This window comes from Trichophyton verrucosum, assembly GCF_000151505.1.
Source record: "Trichophyton verrucosum HKI 0517 chromosome Unknown contig01174_1.f1.exp, whole genome shotgun sequence".
NCBI lineage: Eukaryota > Fungi > Ascomycota > Eurotiomycetes > Onygenales > Arthrodermataceae > Trichophyton > Trichophyton verrucosum.
Window position 1 is genome coordinate 9 of NW_003315152.1, and position 20,298 is coordinate 20,306.

The 20,298-nt window shown below is 49.4% G+C and overlaps 9 protein-coding genes across 9 annotated transcripts; 4 read left to right on the plus strand and 5 right to left on the minus strand.

Annotated features, from left to right (window-relative positions):
- Positions 1 to 275: 275 nt before the first annotated feature.
- Positions 276 to 1,178, minus strand: TRV_07870 (uncharacterized protein; the record flags this gene model as incomplete). Its single annotated transcript, XM_003018067.1, has 1 exon — positions 276 to 1,178. The coding sequence occupies one exon, from the start codon at positions 1,176 to 1,178 to the stop codon at positions 276 to 278; it is 903 nt and encodes a 300-aa protein (XP_003018113.1).
- A 2,186-nt stretch (positions 1,179 to 3,364) lies between these two features.
- On the plus strand, positions 3,365 to 5,243 carry TRV_07871 (MFS transporter Fmp42, putative; the record flags this gene model as incomplete). The annotated part of the gene is made up of 3 exons (XM_003018068.1): positions 3,365 to 3,437; positions 3,548 to 3,637; positions 3,799 to 5,243. 3 exons carry the CDS (start codon positions 3,365 to 3,367, stop codon positions 5,241 to 5,243), a joined length of 1,608 nt encoding a protein of 535 aa, XP_003018114.1.
- Positions 5,244 to 5,428: 185 nt separating this feature from the next.
- TRV_07872 (acetamidase) lies at positions 5,429 to 7,404 on the minus strand (the record flags this gene model as incomplete). The annotated part of the gene is made up of 4 exons (XM_003018069.1): positions 5,429 to 6,249; positions 6,344 to 6,838; positions 6,869 to 7,272; positions 7,364 to 7,404. 4 exons carry the CDS (start codon positions 7,402 to 7,404, stop codon positions 5,429 to 5,431), a joined length of 1,761 nt encoding a protein of 586 aa, XP_003018115.1.
- A 294-nt stretch (positions 7,405 to 7,698) lies between these two features.
- Positions 7,699 to 9,352, minus strand: TRV_07873 (uncharacterized protein; the record flags this gene model as incomplete). The annotated part of the gene is made up of 3 exons (XM_003018070.1): positions 7,699 to 7,919; positions 7,984 to 8,055; positions 8,215 to 9,352. 3 exons carry the CDS (start codon positions 9,350 to 9,352, stop codon positions 7,699 to 7,701), a joined length of 1,431 nt encoding a protein of 476 aa, XP_003018116.1.
- A 978-nt stretch (positions 9,353 to 10,330) lies between these two features.
- On the plus strand, positions 10,331 to 11,129 carry TRV_07874 (uncharacterized protein; the record flags this gene model as incomplete). Its single annotated transcript, XM_003018071.1, has 3 exons — positions 10,331 to 10,375; positions 10,557 to 10,725; positions 10,801 to 11,129. 3 exons carry the CDS (start codon positions 10,331 to 10,333, stop codon positions 11,127 to 11,129), a joined length of 543 nt encoding a protein of 180 aa, XP_003018117.1.
- A 1,227-nt stretch (positions 11,130 to 12,356) lies between these two features.
- TRV_07875 (uncharacterized protein) lies at positions 12,357 to 14,763 on the plus strand (the record flags this gene model as incomplete). The annotated part of the gene is made up of 4 exons (XM_003018072.1): positions 12,357 to 12,494; positions 12,602 to 14,475; positions 14,637 to 14,669; positions 14,694 to 14,763. The coding sequence occupies 4 exons, from the start codon at positions 12,357 to 12,359 to the stop codon at positions 14,761 to 14,763; spliced, it is 2,115 nt and encodes a 704-aa protein (XP_003018118.1).
- A 518-nt stretch (positions 14,764 to 15,281) lies between these two features.
- On the minus strand, positions 15,282 to 16,706 carry TRV_07876 (uncharacterized protein; the record flags this gene model as incomplete). The annotated part of the gene is made up of 1 exon (XM_003018073.1): positions 15,282 to 16,706. One exon carries the CDS (start codon positions 16,704 to 16,706, stop codon positions 15,282 to 15,284), a length of 1,425 nt encoding a protein of 474 aa, XP_003018119.1.
- Positions 16,707 to 17,106: 400 nt separating this feature from the next.
- On the minus strand, positions 17,107 to 18,313 carry TRV_07877 (uncharacterized protein; the record flags this gene model as incomplete). The annotated part of the gene is made up of 4 exons (XM_003018074.1): positions 17,107 to 17,332; positions 17,448 to 17,526; positions 17,614 to 18,004; positions 18,200 to 18,313. The coding sequence occupies 4 exons, from the start codon at positions 18,311 to 18,313 to the stop codon at positions 17,107 to 17,109; spliced, it is 810 nt and encodes a 269-aa protein (XP_003018120.1).
- Positions 18,314 to 18,404: 91 nt separating this feature from the next.
- TRV_07878 (ribonucleoprotein, putative) lies at positions 18,405 to 19,938 on the plus strand (the record flags this gene model as incomplete). Its single annotated transcript, XM_003018075.1, has 3 exons — positions 18,405 to 18,913; positions 19,057 to 19,503; positions 19,617 to 19,938. 3 exons carry the CDS (start codon positions 18,405 to 18,407, stop codon positions 19,936 to 19,938), a joined length of 1,278 nt encoding a protein of 425 aa, XP_003018121.1.
- Between the last annotated feature and the right edge of the window lie 360 nt (positions 19,939 to 20,298).

Consider the following 20,298-nt stretch of genomic DNA (forward strand, 5'->3'; position numbering starts at 1 on the left):
AAAATGCTAGTTATGCCGAATTGGGGAACTCGGAACTTGGTAGAATTTGATTGTTGAAAACGAATTTTGCTATGAATAATACTGAATAGATGCCGTATACCTCCAGCAAATGTCATGTTTCAGCGCCCCATTATCTATCAGATTATTCGACCGACTTTTACGGTGGAAAAATAGACTTTGTTGAAGGGAACTGATTGAGCCTTGAGCCACAGACCTCTAGGCAGTGAAACTAGGGCTGTACAAGGGGAAAACTATAACATAACACTTCGACGGCCTTAGTTCTTGTCTCCCAACCCCAGCTTCTTTCCAATATCCGACCCTTGATAGGACCAGATGATAGCTGGCTCATCTCCAATTGCAGGCCAATTGCTTCGGAATCCAAGCATTGCCTGGCCTCGGTACGACATGGTCTCAATAATCTCTCGGGAAATTGAAAGCGGGTGTGCTTGCTCTGGCGACAATATTCTTCGAATAAAGCTCATGGACAAACCACGCCGGAACTCATCAGCTGTACTATTGGTGCCACCGCCATGAATGACCTTTCCTGAAAAAAAGGCACAGTCCCCTGGGTTCATGACAGCTGAGATAGTCTTGTCACCGCCCGGCAGCTCTCCGTCCTCGAGTCTCTCAAAGCTTTCGTTAAGATGGGTCCCGGGGGCGAACACCGTCGCTCCGTTCTCCGCCGTAAATGGGGTGAGAGCAACCATGAAATTGCATACAGCCTCTGGCATCGCGGGACCTCCTATAATAAATGGATGATACAGCTCTAGATCACGGTGAATAGGTTGTGGCTTGCTTCCAGGTCCAATTTCGATGACATCACTTGTATTCATCCAATATTCGGCTTGAGGATGATCGATAAAGTTTCGCTCCAAAAGAGAATGCATTAAGTCATGCTCCAAAAACTCGTGGCGGAAGACAGAGCTAACAGTTGACAATTGGCCAAGGCGTTTGGTTTTCTTCCCAAAGAAATCATCTACTGGTTCATCACCATCTATGCGAGAGGCATATCCCGCCGTTAGCTTCTGCAGGGCAGGGTCGATTTCGGCAGTGAATCGGTCCAGTTGATCCTTCTTAACGAAGTTCTCAATAACAACCACTCCATTCTTTTTGAAGCTTTCAAAAATGGCATCAGGCCCAGCCGACACCGGGAATCGTTCAATTATTTGTTCAGACATGGATGGATAACGGTATGCAAATAGGAGAAATACCCGATGTGCAGGCAATTTACTTGAAGTATACCTCTGAAGTGTGGGGAGCAGTAGTTATTTAGATCCCAGTGACATCGGGCTTGGGGTTTATTTATATTCCCCGGTTAGCACATCAATTTTCTTCTTCCTCTCCATATTCCTAGGTCCACCCACTGTTGAACACTTTCACAACTCGAAGAAGCATAATCATCATGCAGGTCTGAAAAAGAGGATATGTTTAAACCATGCAGGTGATAACCTGTGGCGATTGAAGTGTTGGCATGATTCATACCCTACCTTACGCTGGTATCGAGGATTTAACTCCAGAGCACAGGTTGAAGGTAATGTATGGGAAGATCTACTAGAACTTATTTTCCTTCTCTTTGCCTCTGGTAACTAACAATAACGCTCTCTGAAGTCAGCATGGAAGCGTGCAGATACTCTATATTATCGTCTATATGAGACAGGGCATTCGTTCGATGTCCAAATGTTTGGGCTGATACTTTGAGGTTGTCAGTTCTTTGGAATTCTATTTGCCTGTCAGGCATAGGCTCAATTTAACTAACTAGTTAGGCACGGACTGACTTTGTGTCACCCTCTGTTCAACTTGCATTTGTAAGGATGAATATCAATGTAGTATTCCCAGTAATCCTGACAATGTTCAAGGAGGTAACTTCAACGCAAATCCGATCCAGCACGATAACGCTCAAGGTATTATTCTCATAGGCTCATTTCTTCCTCTATTTACATTCCCATGAAAGGAGGCAGGGAGTATACTCGAGAGAGGAAGTATCGTGATGTCATTATCTAACGGGACTGGGAGAGGGAGGCGCAGGCAGTTGGCCAAATCAAGGTAAGGGAGTGTTACTAGCCCAGAGCAGTTATGTTGGATGACGTGGCGCAAGTTGCCGTGGTTTGATATGACGGTCAACCTTGTTGATATGTCAAATCTTAAGAATTCCACAGAAACACATAGAAATTTCATTTTCATCTAAGTAAGAGTGATTAGGTAGTTAACTCGTTAGTTGGGCTATGGGGAAATCAAAAGCTTGATCAAGCCCTTTAGTTCGAGATCTGCAAGCCATACTCCGACAAAACATATCCTGACAGCAGGAGTGTCGGTGCAATGACTTGTGTATCTTTATTTGAGTCTACTGAATCTTTGTTTTTTATACGGGGTATCGTGACAACCGTTTGCAATGTGCTTGGTAGAATTGTGGTTTAAATCCATCGACCATCCTCACTTCTAGAGGACACTTGAATTTTCTGCTCATCTCAAAGTCATAAATTTGGTCTTCTCATTTTAGCAGCGACCAACTTACTAGCTTGGTACGTATGTTCCGTTTAAAAGTTGCCTACAGATTTCAAACTCGCCTGGGCACTCGAAATGGGTATTTCCTTCAATAGTTAGACAATGCTGCAGGCTACAGAACCTGCAAACCATCGACAGCATTGCGCAAATGCCAAGTATAGAAGACCTCTCACTGTCGATGAATTAAAGCTAATCAGTGTAGCTTCATCTCTTGTTCTAATACTGTGGTTTGTTGTCTAATGATTGGTTAGTTATATGTTACCTTCGGTAACTATTTGCTAGTTAGGAGCCCTCTACCTGCATCGAGTCTCTTCCAGGTGACTTTCGTAATTCCCAGCTGAAGTTGACACTTCCTGAATAACATTTCATCTACTATTTGTATATTATAATTTTTTTTTTTATTAGGGGACTAGTTAGTTGTATAGATCTTGTTGATATGTGACGTCATATGAAACTCACTAACGACGCCCAGGCCATCATTGTTCACGTGAGTGGTGAGTTCGTGAGAGCCGCATCCAAGACGTCAAAGCTTTCAACGTCAACCAACTTGAACTTCAGGATCAACCTCGAATTCTCACGGCGAGTTCTCTTCTTCTGGGCTGCATTTCAAGGTTGTAGGGTGACTAACCTTGGGTCCACTGCCCGAAGCTACCTGTTACTAGCTCACACCCTGACTGAAGGCGTGTCTGCGGGCAGACAGCTTTGCTATAGCAGAAGGGGCATCCTGTTGGACTCACCGTGGACACACACTACACCAGTGTAGCATATTACAATAATATGACATGTCGTGGCACTTTCATTTAATCGGTTAACACAACAGTGACCAAAACTGCTCGCTAACCAAGGTAGAAAAGTCCATAACATGGCTTATAACCGCCGCTGGAAGAGGCCAAGTGTATTCGGTGCTTATGAGACAAGTAGGAATAAGAGGATAGGTAAGTTCAAGTACCAGTCAAGCGATGTATCCTGCGCTATTTTAATTCTCTAAACCCTGAAGGGCTGCAACTGGGTGAGCAACTAATTCAGCCTTGCATTTTGGATTTAGTACAAGTCATCATCTCTATAATCTACTGCTCCATGTCTACTGGCATAATTTTCGGATATGCTGCCCTAAAACCAATCCTTATCAATGAAGGTGTGTATAGCTATCTATGCACGGAAGATGAAGCTGTCCCAGGAATGGGGGCATGCTACAAGCAGGAGTTACGGTGCGCTACCCAGTTCCATAGTTTGCTCTGCAATCCACCACTAACCCTCACACTAGATTAAATTTTATGTTCACTGTATCAGCAATAGCATCAAATCTCTTTGCTTTACCAAGTGGTTCCATTTTAGACCATTATGGCCCTCGATTTACGGGCGGAGTTGGTGCTATTCTCATTGCCATGGGGTCCCTTTTATTTGCATCTGCTTCCCATTTTCCTTATGACAGGCATTTATTCGGATATACTCTCATGGCAATGGGTGGTGTGTCTGTTTTTACGTCTTGTTTACATCTGTCAAACGCTTTCCCGAACCACTCCGGCCTAATACTGGCTATTTTGACCGGTGCATTTGATCTCTCGAGCGCTCTATTTTTAGTCTTTCGCAGCGTTCACAGCACAAGAGCTTCACTGAAGATTTTATTTCTTCTATACCTTGCTGTGCCAGGACTTATCCTGGTAGCTCAGGTATTTCTAATGCCGCCAAGACCATACAGTACTATTGGAGAGCTCATCGGACACACTCAAGATATTTTGGCCGAAGAAATGGAGAACGAGAGGACTAATGCTGTCTCAGCCCTTGATCCAGATCAGCAACCTTCCACATATCATGATACTGTAGACAAACTCAAGGCTGTCCTTGAAGATTACGACTACGATCATATCAAAGATACCTGGATGTTTCCCTCGGTGAAGGAAACAAACTGGAGACAGAATACCAGCAATCAATTATGGGGCATCCTACACACCTTGCCGGCATCAGAGCAAATTAGTTCATGGTGGTTTATTCTACTGGCAATTTTTGCGATGGGCCAGTTTCTTCGGATAAACTATTTAATATCCACCCTCCGTGTACAATACGAGTATCTCTTATCTTCTCCCACGCTCGCCAGATCGTTAAATCAGCTATTTGACTGTCTGCTGCCTCTCGGAGGTATTGTCACTACCCCGTTTATAGGGTTATTTCTCGACTATGCCACATTACCATCCATGCTGTTGCTTCTTGTTGGAGCGACAACCGTCATAGGCATTACAGGCTGCATCCCTAACAATCTAACTATGGGATACGTTAACATCATACTCTTCACATTATACCGGCCCTACTTTTATACGGCAATTTCGGACTACACAGCAAAGATATTTGGTTTCCAGACCTTCGGTAAAGTCTATGGTCTGATAATATTTGCAGCCAGTATAGGGAGTTTTCTTCAAACTCCGTTGGAAATGATCACTTTGAGGGAGTTCAATGGTGACCCCTTGCCGGTAAATGTACTACTTACGGCTGGTACATTTTTGGCCGGGGGAATTCTTACTCTGTTTGTTTGGCATAAGTCTAAGCTTTTCCATTCTTGTTTAGACCGCAACGTGGATATCGAACCGAATTATGGCGATGTACCGATGGGAAGATCGAGTGTGGCCATTGAGGATGACTATACTGCCGCTGAAGAATATTATGCAAGGCCAACCGACCCCCTTCTTCCTTCTTTTAATAAAATGGGCCACGCTTCATCTTATAACTCCATACCACATGATGCTTAATACAGATAATTCTTCGAATAGAAAACTCAAAGTAAAATAATACATACAACCTTCCATGGGCTGACAAGCTCTCTGACGCGATTGTAGATGCAATGATTATAAAATTCTTGATAATAGCACAATGACCGCTAGCTACTACAGGAAATAAGTTGATGTGATCAAGAAAGAACAGTGATGCCAACAATTCAGTCAACTTCCAAGAGCTGATACTTTCCACCATCACCACCCGGGCCCTTGTACTCTTCCAAAGCTCGCTCAACAGCATGCATACATCCGATAACCTTCTCCTCGTGCCACCTTCGCCCGACAACCTGAACAGCGATAGGAAGACCGTGCATTGCATCAGCATCATAGTACTTCCAGGCACCCCGAGAAACGGCACTGTCAACACCCAAGTTCTTCAACACCCGCTTGTACACATTCTTGCCCTTTTTGCCATCAGGCCCAACAAGAGCATCCCTCTTAGCGTCAACATGGCCGACTGGAATGACACCGGCAGAATAATCAAGCATATTCCAGAAGAAAGTGTAACCACAGGCGCTGACAGCGTCAGTCATCGCGCCGTGGGGGAGAGCAGGGGTGGCATTGACAGGGCAAAGAATGAAGTCGAAGTCTTGCTCCTTGGCGTTCCACCAGTCATGCCAGGTAGCACGGAAAGTTTCACGCTGGGCGACAAGCTTCCATTGCTGAGTAGCAGTTTTGAGGCCAAAGTCACGGAGAAGGTACGCCCATGTTGGATCACGCTTAATGTAGCGAACAAAGAGGTAATAGGCATATCGGAATGGCCAAGAAAACCAAGAGAAAGTGGTTAGGTGGGCAGCACCCGGATCAGAAGATTCACCCGTTTGCAAATGGGAATTGAACGTTTCACAACCATCAGAGTTCAGCAGAAGAGAAGCGAGGTTAAGACCCATTAGGGAAGTAGCAGTCTCTGGCTCCTTAACCTCAACGATTGTGTGCCCGGCTGCGGTCAAAGCAGCAACTGTGGTGTTTATTCCACGGGCAACTGCAGGAGTTGGTGGTACAACGCCTGCGGGGCTTCATGTTAGTGAAAAAACTGTGGGCTAAAGGCAATTAGGAGGGCAAAGGGAACAACTAACCGTCTGAACTCATAACACCAATTCGGAGCTTCTTCGTCTTGGCCTCGTCTTCTATTTCGCTCCTCCAGACGATTGGATGAACTGTGGTATCGTACTTCCATGGCTCCATTCCAATAATGGACCGAGCAAAGTAAGTCAGATCATTGAGTGTTCTTGCCATAGGGCTGAAAACACTAGGAACGCCCTCCTGTCCCGCCATACTAGTGCTGACACCGGCCTTCGGCCATCGCCCAGTGCTGCAGCGGAGAGAATAACAACCACTCCATGCAGCAGGGAGACGGACGGAGCCAGCAACATCAGAGCCGACACCAATACGGCCTCCCATGGCCAAGAGAGCAGCTTCACCACCAGAAGAGCCACCAGGAGTGAAAGCAGAGCCATGGGGGTTACGGCAAACTCCCCAGAGATCATTGGTAGATTCAAAGGAGAGTAGTGTGATCGGAAGAGCAGTCTTTGCATATGGAACGGCACCTTGAATCATGTCAGACAGGGAAACTGCATATTGTGACTACCGAAACCACATACCTGCGTCTTTTAACAGCCTAACTAGGGCACCATCCTTTGCAGCTGGCTGACGGGTATATCTCGTATAGCCCACAGAAGTGTCGAAGCCACCAACCTGGATGGAGTCTTTCAACGAAACGGGGATACCAGCCAATGGCCCCTGAAGGTTGATCCCAGACTTTGCCCATTCCTCAGACTCTGGAATCAGCAATTCCGTTATACAATTGCATCGTTCCTGTGCCTTGATGGCGATCTTGCCATAAGTATGTAGTACATCGACGGGGGCGAGGGCGCCCTTGTGGACGTCTTGCACAAGCTCTTCGATTGGCTTGTCGATCACAGACTGATCAAAGGCGGAGAAGGGAGCATGGTAGACGGAAGGCAAAGAGGCAAAGCGCTGCGATCTTTGGTTGCGCTTGAAGTTGCTGTTTGTTGGTTCTACTTAGTAACTAGCTAGGTACCCGAGGTAACAACCGAACAAAGGAGAGGGGAAGGATTTTTAGGTACTCAGCTTACCGAGCACTACGGTACTGGAAGTAATCGAAAGGAGGAAGCATCTTGACAAGGCTGTGGCATGCAATGGCGCTGTCTAATAGAGTGGCTGGCTTGCAGCTCGAGGTTGCTGGTGGTTGTTGCAAGGACGGGGAGGTTGGTGAGGGAATGCGGAGAAAGATGCGCGGCTGTCGGGGTTGTTATTTATGCTTGGGCGGGCGGCTCGGCGCTAGGGAGTAGCCGCGCTAAGCCGGCGCAGAACGCCGAGGCCTTTTCGGCATTAGACGACATGGCATGACAGGGCGTTCTTTGTATATTTCTACTTCTACGACAGGAAGAAGAGATGGGGTGATAGGTGGCTATTCTGATTGGAGTGACAATGATGTGAAGATACTAAAGGGCCATCTCAGCATCCCCTTCAATGAGCTGCTGGCCTTTGCTGCCTTGCCCTCGTCGAGAAATTCATTACACCAGCGGCGGATAAGATTGCAAATGGAGTCTACAGCTGCGTTCACTGATTCCACGTCCCCTGAAAAAACCCTGATGATAGTCTCGCCGTCCATATCATAATCGATTCTGCCTAATTTTGCAACTTGTCAACCCTCTATGATTGAAGCACTCAGGATCATTAGTTGAACACTTACAGGCAGCTTTCTTTGCCCGAGCAAACGATATGATCAGCTCTTTCCCGTCCATGATCATGGAAGATATTGCAGCTGAAGGACTGTCAGCAATATATGGCAATTTTTGAAAACATGGTGATGGTTCACTTACATGGCATGTAAATGAACGAGATATCCTTCCAATATGCTCCTCCGTGAGCTTGGATGGATGTTAGCTTATAGACTACCACCGTGGTAAAGCAGATAACTTACACATTGAAAACTGGAGTTTTGTTCCAATAATGTTACCGGTCTTCCTCTCGTTCCAAGTTATCAGGAGTTGACCATCTCTTTCGGTATACGCCCAATGATGTGCATACACAGAGTGCACCTGTCGAAGCATTGGGTGTACATGCTCTGACTTGATCAGGCTATGCATTATATACGGGCCTTGGATATCATGCGCCACACCGATGGTCACCACTGGCATGTTTGATTCGGTTCCTCCTATGAACATCCAGTTATAAAGATGACCAAATATTTTTGAACGCATGATTGTCCCAGATGAGTAGCCGCTAAACACAGGCACAGCAGTCGAAATATCCTGTGTGAAATTATACCCATCCCAGTATTCATATGCACTGCGATTTTGTGGCTCGTATTTCTCAACCCTGGCCAAATAGATATCCTCACCAAGCTTTCCCCAGACATAGAAATAATAACTCTCAAGAACTGAGCAGAATGAACCAAACGCTGGTTCGCTATCAGTGAAGAGCAGCTCATCGTGCATGATCCGCTCGGCCCTAACTTCCTCTGTATGTCTGTTCCTTACCGCGATGGCCAAGCTAACTCCTTGAAACGCGGTCTCAACGATACCCTCGGTTGAACGGATCTGTATGTATTTCTGGAACCAGATATAGCCTCCAATTGCATCAGGTTCAGGCTTGCAGAAACCACCAGGCATTTCCAGTACGATTTTGTGGTTATGACTTTTCTCAAGCTCTTCTTCGTTCTTTGTGAGAGGCAGGAAAGGCGCCATACCCCTGCTAATCGGCATAGCAATGTTCGCTATTGGGTTCACTTCTGGATCAGAGACCAATGCTAGTGAATTTGCGGCTTCGCCCACTACTTCTCCTTTTGCGTCTTTCCATATGGTTTTACCGAAGATATGATAGACGTTCCCTCTGATGGTAAATGATCTGCCATTACCTTGGGAGTATATTGGCTTCATCTCATCATTTAACTCACCCAGGTAGTAAAATGTTGCAATCTTAGGAGGATACTCCGCGCTATACTCCTCTGACCCGCCAGTGACCAGGAGATTTCCGCAGGGGGTTTCCACTTGTTCCATGAGGCTGTACTTAGATGCTGGCTTCATCTCCGCTTGAGGTGGATCAATAGAAGGTAGCATGATGAATGCTATCAATCTCTAATTAACCTTTAAAGAGTTCAAATAAATAAACTAATACCCAGCCCCAAAAATAAAAATTAGCTTTATGGATATTCCCTGACCAGCCGGGTATTTTAAGGATAGCCTTTGGTACCGGGTATATGAACATGACTATAATCCTTAACGTAAAGGGAATATTGGAGGCAAAAGGACTCAGAAGGTGTCATAGCAAGGGGAAAGAGCCGTAGACTATCAGGAGATCTCAACATCAAAATGAAGTGAAAAGTAACTTACTATATTAGCCCTTATTTTTTCAACTTAGTCTTATTTGAGAAGGAAGAATGATTGTACCAAATCAATAATAATAATGGCTGAATGCAAAAAGTTAGAGAGCATGGGAGAAGCTGTGTGGAAGGAGTTAGAACAAGGAAGACATTTTATAATTATTACAACTATCTATCTAGGTCCCTTTTTCTGTTTGTTTATCTCGTCACTCGGCGAGTAGATGGTGTCCATAGAAGTAAATACATAGCTCCATTCTATATATATGTAGCAGTACCTCTGTGAATAACATTGACTTTATAACAATAAAACCCGCCCCTTAGTTCACAGAATTATCCCATATGCCAGAATCAGTCGAACTTACTTGGTATCTACTATGATTGTCCATTAGAACCAGAGGGATTTTATATAGATTGATACCTTTTTTTATATAGGCTGTACCCCTGTAAACTCTAACGGCGCTCGGGCCAGGAACCGGATAAACATTTAAACTTCCGGCACTAAGTTATTCCTCGGAACTAACACGTGACTCGCCACTTCGACTTCGCCGAATCTTCAAAGTCGACCTAGAAAGTCGAAGAAAGAGAAAAGTGATCGAGCTTCAGTCAATCAAGCAAATTCTTCAGGAAGAAACACGGTCTCTGTCACGGGTATACCCTTGAATTGTTCTCGGACAATACTCTCGCAGCCACTCTTCAGCTTCACGCACCTTCGAAAATGGCCAACTACCTCGCATCTATCTTCGGAACAGAGCAAGATAAGGTAAGCTCTCTCCCCCCGGGAACCAGCTCCCTTGCGATGCCGCATCACAGCCGCCTTCCTGCAGACAGGAGCTAACATCAGGCCCGCCGCATAGGTTAACTGCTCGTTCTACTACAAAATCGGCGCATGCCGTCATGGTGACCGCTGTTCGCGAAAGCACGTCAAGCCGTCGTACTCGCAGACTATCCTCCTACCGAACCTATACCAGAACCCGCAATATGACCCCAAGAATAAGATGAATCCCAGCCAGCTGCAGAACCACTTCGATGCCTTCTACGAGGACTTTTGGTGTGAGATGTGCAAGTACGGCGAGATTGAGGAGGTGGTGGTGTGCGAGAACAATAACGACCGTAGGTGTATCTCTTCTCCATTTTCGTGTATACTGCAGTGCGCAACGAAGTACGCTGGCTAACCACGGACACCAGACTTGATTGGAAATGTATATGCTAGATTCAAGTACGAAGACTCTGCACAAAAGGCCTGCGATGCGTTGAACTCTCGCTGGTACGCTGCTCGACCGATATACTGCGAGCTATCGCCCGTCACCGATTTCAGAGAAGCGTGCTGCCGACTGAATAGCGGCGAAGGGTGTGTGCGAGGTGGATTCTGCAATTTCATCCACCGCAAGGAGCCCAGCGAGGAGCTTGATCGGGAGCTGGAGCTTTCCACGAAAAAATGGCTGAGACTGCGCGGCCGGGACGAGCGGAGTGTTACCCGCAGCCCAAGCCCGGAGCCCACGAGGAAGCGGTACTGACCTCTTTCCAGGGCTAGCCTCGTACATCTTGGGGGTTTATTTCCTTTGGGGGGGGGAGAGGAGCGCACTTAGTCTGCTGGTTTGGAAGCAAGGCGTTTGGTACCTTTCTTTCTTTCTTTCTTTTTTATTTTCTCTTTTCTACGCAAAACAGATAATATACTCACTCGGGTCATGGATGACACTCGGAGAGTCTCCCTCCATACAACCTTGAGAGGATAATGTATGCTTTAGATATACGTGCCGTCTAGTGCAGCACATTGCGTCATAAGCCGGGAGCAGGCACAGCAAGGCTCCTCGGGTCCTCCAGCTCCTCCACCAGCTCCTGTTCCTGTCCAGTCCAGGCACCGCGGCGAGGTTTCGGATCCCACTGGAGGGCGATCCATGGGCGAGAAAGGCGACTTTCCCGCTGCATGCTACAGCTAAACTTCCGGAACGCTCCCCTTACTATCCATCCATCGTATTTCTTTTTCGTCTTGTGTCTTCGTTTCTTATTCCTCTCGTCAGTCGTCTTCCTCTTCTCGCCGATTCACGCAGCCAGCCAGCCTTGTCCTGGCCTGCTCGTGACCCTATGTGGGGGATTCCTCGAGGTCGGCGGGAGCAGGTCGTTCGCAGGCGCCGGCGTCGTAGGTAGGCGGCATCCGGTGTGACAGAACGCAGACCCGGCCAGCCTCAAACACTATATATATATATATATATCATGCTGATGGCCATATAGCTGGCCTGCTATACGCCGCGTCAGAGCGGTTTCAAGCACACAAGCGCCGGACAGTTCGCGAGCGAGCCAGACTAGTTGGTTGTTTTAGCTGCTTGCCGGGTCCCTCTCGTCCGTTGGGCAACAACCTGAGGTTAACTAACGAGCTAAATAAATATCCACGCAGTCAAGGCGGCTTCGAGGTCGAGCCCCCTTACACCTTGTTGATACACCGGTCTTTCTCTGCGGCCGTCGTTTGGCAGCGGGCCCTCGTGTGATTCTCTCGTCCTCGCAGGCGTTCGACTTCTTGCTGCCTCTCGCTGCCTGGGCCACACTGCCTAGGCAACCATGCGCCCGCAGCAAACGACCCCTGCATCGCAGCCTGTTTGCGCCTCATTCGTCTGCTGTTAAAAAGCAGGCTGAGCCCCTCCTGACTCGCGAAAGAGTGAGAGAGCAAGACAAAAAAACACACAGTGTGGATATACCCCAAGCGCGGCGTTCTAGAAAAAGCGACGGCGAGGCCTCGAGGACGTCAAATGGTTGCTCTTATAGAGTACAACACGATGGGACCAAAGCAGCCCGCGAAGGACTTCGACTGGGGCTATCTCATACAGCCGGACAAGAGTCCCTCGCCGAGGCTAGAGCAGCTGTGTCTGGGGCTCGCAGGTGTTATCGTAAATATACCCCGTCCTCTCGTCTTCTTCTTGTCTTTTTTTGCCTGATGATAATATCTATACATCGTCAAAAGCATATTTATGTGATAGACTAACGGTGTAAATAGTCTGAACTCGATCCCTCATCTTCTACAAAGGAGCTTACCCCTGAGAAACTGGCTGCCTTTTATCGTGCTGTAGGAGGAAACTATGATAGTTTGTTTCTGAACACTCCCAGTGCCTCTCTTTCGTTTATATACCAGTCTCTAGGCTGCTTCCATACCCTCCAACCGACCAAGAATGCCTTTGAAGCCCCGTCTATTCCAGCTTTGCTGCCACATGGCTATATCAGATGGCAGACAATCCAGCTCTTGCTCTGCCCCGAAGAACACACCCCTTTTCTCCAGAGAGCAGTGGAAATGTTTGATATAGTTGACGTCCATGAAGGATACTTGCTTCCCAAGACCATTCCCGCGTCTGCTTTCCCCACACAGCCAGATCCTGACATGGTTAAATGGCATGAAACCGTCAGTAATCGTCTAGAACTAGAGTCTGCTGCCACTACTCCACATACACGGCCGCCTGGTAATACGCATCCTCCGTCGTGCACACGGGGGACTCGCCAGTCAAGAAACGAGGAAGATGGTGATTATTTCAACCAGAGTCACTACTATTCACCCACTGGTAGAAATGGGGCCACTGCATCGAGACAAGGCTCTAGAGAACCTCATAGCCGTATCCCACATCCTTTACGGTATACTGAGGCAGCCAACTATACTGGTGACACCGGGCCCAAGACAGCCGGCTTCGAGCGTCCTGCATCAGCCTCTCGATCCAAGACATCATGTCATTATCGTGGCCATTCCAGCCCACCGAGTGCATACAGACGGTCATGGGCACACCCCGAATCATCAGATGGTGACGACGAAGGGGTTGCTATTGCTGAAGATATTCACGCACATCATCACCACAACCGGATGGGCGAACCACGACACCACGACCACGGACATCCTGCCCACGAAGAGATATTCCCTTCTCGCTCCTCCCACGTACGACATCATTCTCACGAATCCATGCACCGCCATCGACAACCCTCACATAAGCCCATGCACGAGTCACCAAGGAGGAGGATAGACGAGGAGGAACCTGAGACCTACTACTCGTACCCTCCGCCCAAACACATACCCGAAATCAAACCGACAACCTACGACGACAGTGCAGCAAATGCATTTCCTTCACCAAAGCATCATAGCCACCATTTTCACCCTAGATATGTTGACCTGTTCGATGACGATGGCATGATCAACTTCAGTCACTCCACTCCCAGCTCTCACCGCGGCTCAAGGTCCAGCAACCCAGCAGAGAACCCGCATATGTCTCCTCCGACATCCCCTACCACGACAACTGATCAGTACAGCGAGCCAATGCACCCAGATCATCGATCACGCTTGCACCGTCACCAATCTCTTCGTGAGCCAAGACAGAGGAAAACAAGGGGGAGACGGGGCACTGAGATCCGTCCTCGCTCTCACTCTCGCGGGTCCCCATCTCGTCGCCAGCATCATTATTACCAAGACTACAGACATGCAGATGACCAGATACATTCGTCTCGAAGTGCACGAGAGCGAGAGCGAGAACGAGAACGAGGACGAGAGCGAGATATAGAACGCTCACGGTCTCGTCCACGACGCGGCGAGGACGAGACATGGAGTGAGAGTGATAGCAGCATCGACATCTCGGACGATGAATACGCTACAGCTGCACAAACACAAGCACAAGCACAAGGACAGCCGCCGTCATCAGCATATGCTGCTCCTCCGGCACCAATGCCTCCTACCGCCGGTCCGATACCGATCATTAATTCCAGCGGCGGTCAGCGGGAGACCAGCAGACGAGCGAAATATGCCGCAAAATTGGAGTCTACTATTAAAAACGGGCTGAGGAACAGCTCCGGCAGTAGTAAGGAGAAGAGAAGGAAGAATAGGAGCAGTGGTGAAGGGCAGTATGGTAGTTATCCGGGGGGTAGGCCACGTTCTCGGTCTACGCATCGGAGACGAAGTTAACTGTATGCCATTGTTGCTGTGGCTATGATTTATGATGACTGACGGCCGACCCAGTTTCTACTACATTTTTTTAATCCATTTCTTTGTATTTTTGGTCTAGGAAGGACATCACCTCTCTCTCTTATTTGGCTTGGTGAGCCTATGGGGGCATTTATAGGGAGGAAGCTGGTAAAATGTCGAATGCAGTATCTAACCCTGGCATATTCTATGCACTTTTCTGCGTGTAATGATATTAAAAGCGACTATGAAACATAAAGCCATGACCTAAGGGGTATGATGGATTGCATTTTCCGTCAATCAAATAGGAACAATTGACTATATGAGACGACAGATTGGAGAAGGAAGAGTAAATGATAACTGTCCATTTTCGATGACCACTTTTGCTTCGATTCACGCACGTATAGCCGCTCATCTTAATATTTGGTTTCTGCAATTTTTCTCTCTCTTAGCATATGTAAAGGGAAGGAATGTTAGTAAATATGCATTGTGTTATTTGTTGATTAGGAGACGCTCAGGGGGGGAGAAAAAAGGAAGTAAAAGACAACGCCGACGACAGCAGATTTTTTTCTTTAGTATGAAATTGGAAACTTTGCACGCAGACAGAGGAGAAAAACAAAAAGGATTAAAAACGGGATACTGTAGAGCAAGGCAATGGCAATAGCATGTCAATGTTCAATGATATGACGATGGCCATGAAGGGGGGATGAGAATGGTAGTGGAGTATGCGAAGAAAAGGGCCCAGCGTCTAATGCTCGAGGATGCGAAGACTGCCCTGGACGACGACGTTCTCAAGGATGGAGCCTGGGGGGATGTCAATGGTGCTGCCCTCGGTGGCCACAATGATGACGGTTCCCTTGAGGGTGACACCACGGCCGAGGTTGACAGCACCGGAGATGGTGAGGTGGTCGAGCTCGAGGATACGAGGGATGCTGGGGATGTGGTTCATGAAGTCGGAGACCTTCTTGAAGTCTGTTCCGAGCTTGATCAGGGGAGCGTCACCGAAGCGGTTGGGGTCGATGACGAGCTGGCCGTGCTTGAGGGTGTAGAGGTCAGACTTGACGAGCATGAGATCCGAACAGGTCTTGACGGGCAAGAAGCGGCGACGGGGCACGTTGACTCCGTGAGCGTTCTTGAAGTGGCGGATGGCAGCACCGACGGCAGTCTCGAGCTGGATGATGGAGATGTCTGCCTCGCCCTTCTTGTCGGCAGGGATGGTCTTGCCATTGGGGATGATCTCCATCTGGAGGCCGCCCTCTTCGACGACACGCTTGACGGCGCGGAGGTTCATCCAGATGTTGTTGGTGTTGAAGTACTTGAACTTCTTGATGGACTTGAACTCGTTGACGTGCTCCTTGGGCACCTGGGCGATTTCAAGCAGGCGGGCTTTACCCTCGTAGTCGATGATGGTACCACCCTTGACGTCGGCCTTGGTCTTGTTGGTGAGTTCCATGATGTACTCGGCGTCGTTCTTGACCATGTGCTCGAGGATGCGCATGTCGACGACAGCACCCAAGTTGTCAGCGTTGGAAAGGAAGATGATCTCGACACCGCGGTCGAGCAGCTTGTCGAGGGTGCCCGAGTTCATGAGGGACTCGAAGACGTCTCCGTGACCTGGGGGGTACCAGTCACTGATGGCGGAGTTGTAGCTCTTGGGGGCTGGGAGAAGGGAGTCCCTGAGGATACGGGGGTATCTGGACTGGTTGAAGGTGATGATGTCGATGTTGTGGCCCTCGTACTTTTTGATGATGGACTGGGTGTCATCGTCGGTGTTGAAGGAGTTCATGAGCACCAGGGGCACGCTGACGTTGTAGGTGCGGTTGAGGTACTCGATCTGTCTGACGGAGAGGTCGAGGAAGGACATGCCCTCGCGGACCTCGATGACGGACTTTGGTCCCACGCATCCCATGGAGGTACCCAGGCCGCCATTGAGCTTGACGACAGCGAGCTTCTTGAGATACTCGACCGAGGCGGACTCGCCCAGGTCGTCGTACTCGACCACCTGGTTGGGCTGTGGAGGAGCAATGCGGTCCCAGGAGAGGACGTTGCCCTTGGCCTTGTCATTCAGGTATCTGCGGAAGAGCGAGAAGAAGTTGTCCATCTCGGCCTCGAATCGCTTCTTTTCGGCGGGATCCTTGACGGTGTCGCTAAGGGCGTTGAGGGCGTTGCGCATCTGCGCAGCCGCCACGTTTGTCGAGGCGCTCTCGAAGGCCTGTCTCTGTTAGCATATCCGTACATAACACATCTATTGCCGTCATTGACCACAGTAGAATGCAGTAGATCATTGTAGACCACAGTAAACCATCGTAGACCATGGTTGATCGTGATAGGCGATGCTGGCCGTCGAGGAGGGTCAGGGTATCAATCAACCCCCCCCCCCCCCGGCCACGAGCAGAGTACGCCACCACCACCACCACGGCCCAAAAAGCACCACCAACAGCAGCCAGAAAAGAAGAAAAAGGGAGAAGAGGGGACTCACCATGTTGGACTGAGATTTGAAATGGTGTCTGCTCTGGCTCTCATCGCGTCCCTCTGCCCCGGGAGCCTGGAGATGGGTTGCAAATGCCCTGCCACTAGCCATGTCGAGGGAGGCCGGATAAACAAACGACGGGCGTTTTAGTGTTAAGCTCGGAGCTTCGAGTAGCTGCTGCGGCAAGAGGAGTCAATTGAGCGAGATCAGGCACCGGCAGGCGATCTAGAGACGGACAGACGGAGACGAGCTGGTCAGCGTGAGCGTTGGTGCTGGTGCTTGGAGGTGCAGAGAAGGGGATGAGGTCCTTTTTCGAGGGGTTGAGGACGCTGCAGGCGAAAGGGACGGGCTGGGCAGGGTTCCCGGCCGGTTTGGCCAGCAGGGCAGACGCAGACCAGAAGCAAGGCAGCAGAAGATACACGAAGACGGCACGGCACGGCTTACCTGGTGATGGTGATGGCGATGGTGATAGTGAGGGTGGTGAGGGTGAGGGTGAAGTTGGTGGTTGCGAGTTCGGCTTTTTCTACAGACGAATAAATAATAAATAATAACAGCGAGCATAAACTCGAGGCTTGCCAGCGAGATATAAATAAGTAAACGCCTATCTTACGTAGCTCAGGGGCAAAGGGGGAGCTCGCTGGGTCTGCTTGACTGTCTACGGCCGTCTCCTTTTTCCTACGACGCAGACGCAGCAGCAGCAGCAGCAGCATCTCCTGCTGGCTCTGCGGCCTTCCATTGCTTCTTCGGCCGCGTCTGCTTCTTCTTTTCTTCTTCGTGGCGAGTCTGCGTGCGTCCTCTTCTTCTGCTTCTGCTGCTGCTGCTGCTGCTGCTGGCTCTGTCTCTGCCTCTAGCTGGCTGCTCGACCAAATCTGCGCCCCTGGACCCAGAACGTGAGAGGCTGCGCTGGTGCTATTTATTTCTCTGCTGGGCCCTGGCTGCGTCTTGCCGCCCAGGGGGTGAGAGAGGGACCACTGCCCGGCCCCCCTTCCAGCAGCACCCCCCTAGCTAGATCGACTGCTAGCGAGCTGCAAGATGGAGAGCTCGAGACAGCCAGCGGAGACTCGCAGCAGAGACACGGCCGTAGATCGAGAATAATAATAATAATGCAGACGGACGCCGTTGAAGTCGAAAGGGACTGACTTTTATACTTATAGTTAATATTAACCACGAGCTAGCTCCAGACTTGGCGGTTTTACTTCTGGCGCACACAAAACTTCAGCTCGACCAAGGGCCCCGGGGAGAGCGGATGGCAGTCGACCCAAGACAGCGACCAGAGACAGGCCAGGTAAGCGGCAGAGAGACAGAGACATCCATCGCCCTTCAATGATAATAATAATAATGGCCCCCGGGGGGAGACTGCAGACAGCTGATCTGGGCGGGTAGAAAAACGACCGAGGCGCCATGGCTCAGCACGGCGCGAGACGATCAGAGAGCTCGACCAACTGGCGGCAGCGGGAGCCCCAAAGGGAGCCCCGGCCGGCTGCGAGTCCTGCGTCAAGCTCCAGCTCCAGCTCCAGCTCCAGCTCGACCGCCTCGCTGACGTCGACACCCTTCGAGCGGCCGCGGTGGAAGCCGGGCAGCAGCAGCAGCAGGAGCAGCAGTAGCCGCCGCGGCGAGGGAGGAGCAGGAGGAGGAGCAGGAGGAGGAGGAGGAGGAGGAGGAGGCAACATCCGGGGCTTTCGTGGCTGGGAGGCCGTTGACTGCGGCAGCGGCAGCTTGAGGACGCTGGGTGCCCGATACCACGAGTCTCCTCCCTCGTCGTCTTCCAAGGTGCAGACGCCCATTCACCCGGCCATCGTCGAGCGGAGGAGGCTGTACGTCGGCAACATGCCCTATATGGCCAAGAAGGAGGACGTCGTCGAGCTGTTCGGCGGCCAGGGCGGAGACGAGACCACCAGCCCCTACAACATGTACGTCTAGAACTTCCCCCCTTCTCTCTCTCTCTCTTTCTTTCTATTGCTCTCGTTTCAGGCTTTTGTTATTATTATTCCTCTCAGTTCCTAACCTAGTACGCCGCCGGTCTTATCCCCATTTGGGTGTGTTGTGTGTGAAGAGAACGCATTTATATATCAATTGACCCCTTTACGGGACGGAATCCATCCTACTGTTTCGTCGACCTCAAGTCAACAGACCAGGCTGAGCGGGCCATGGCTGATTTAAACGGTAAGCTCGTCCTGGGCCGTCCCGTCAAGGTCAATCCGGGAGTTCCCAGGGCAGACCTGCAGCCGCCGCTGGGCCGGCGAGACCTGGACCTGGACTCGCCGGAGCCCAGGGAGGAGTCAAACGAGCAGCAGCAGCAGCAACAGCAGCAGCCGGCGGCGGCGGCGGGGACTTACCCTCCCAAGTTCGTCTTTGAGCGGTGGACTCGAGACGATGCGTCCAAGCATTGGTACGGCTACGCTGCAGAGGGTCGCCGTCTGTTCGTCGGTGGCCTGCCTCGGATGCGTAACCAGCCTACCGTCGACTACGAGATCCGCAAGGTCTTTTACGGGTTTAACATGTATGTCTGTTTCTACATATCTTCCCTCCCCCCTTTTCCCCCTTTTTTTCCTGTTGCATTAATGCGTCTGGGCTTGGCTGGGTCTACTATTAATTAACCGAGATCCTATATAGTGAGGCAATAAGTAAAGTCATAATATCTAATAGGGACAAACTGCCCCTGTCTGGCAGCCAGTATTACTACCTCTTCGTGGACCTAGAGTCTGCAGAGGAGGCCGACAAGGCTCTCAAGACCCTGGACGGCGTCAGCGCCATCTACGGCAACCGGCTGCACATAAGAAAGGCCAGAGGTAACTCTCGCAAGCCGTCTGAGCGAGACCGCTGGCGGGCAGAGCACGAGAAGAAAAAGGACGAGGAAAAGTCTGCCGCTCAGGACCAAGATCACCTCCTTGATGCTCCTATTGAAGCTGAAGGGATCACCCAGTCACTTGTATAGCCTTCATCGTCTCTTGGTTGGTTGGTTGGGCTGTTCCATACGATTATTACTATTATTAATCTTTTAAAGATACGCTTCTCTTCTTGGTGATTATTTTCATGGACTGATATAAAAAGAAAATACCTTCAATAGTCAAATGAATATCTGGATTCCACCCCCCAAATCTAGTATGAGAATATGGCCGCTTTATTAAAATGCAGCTTCATAAATACGCTCGAAATTAGCTAAATACTTTTATATTTTATAAGAAAGAAGAATTTAGAGGTAGGGGATTATATTAAGATATTCTATACCCTTTATTTATTCTTTCCTATATATTTCAATATTATATAATTCCAAATTACGTGCTTATATAGTTTA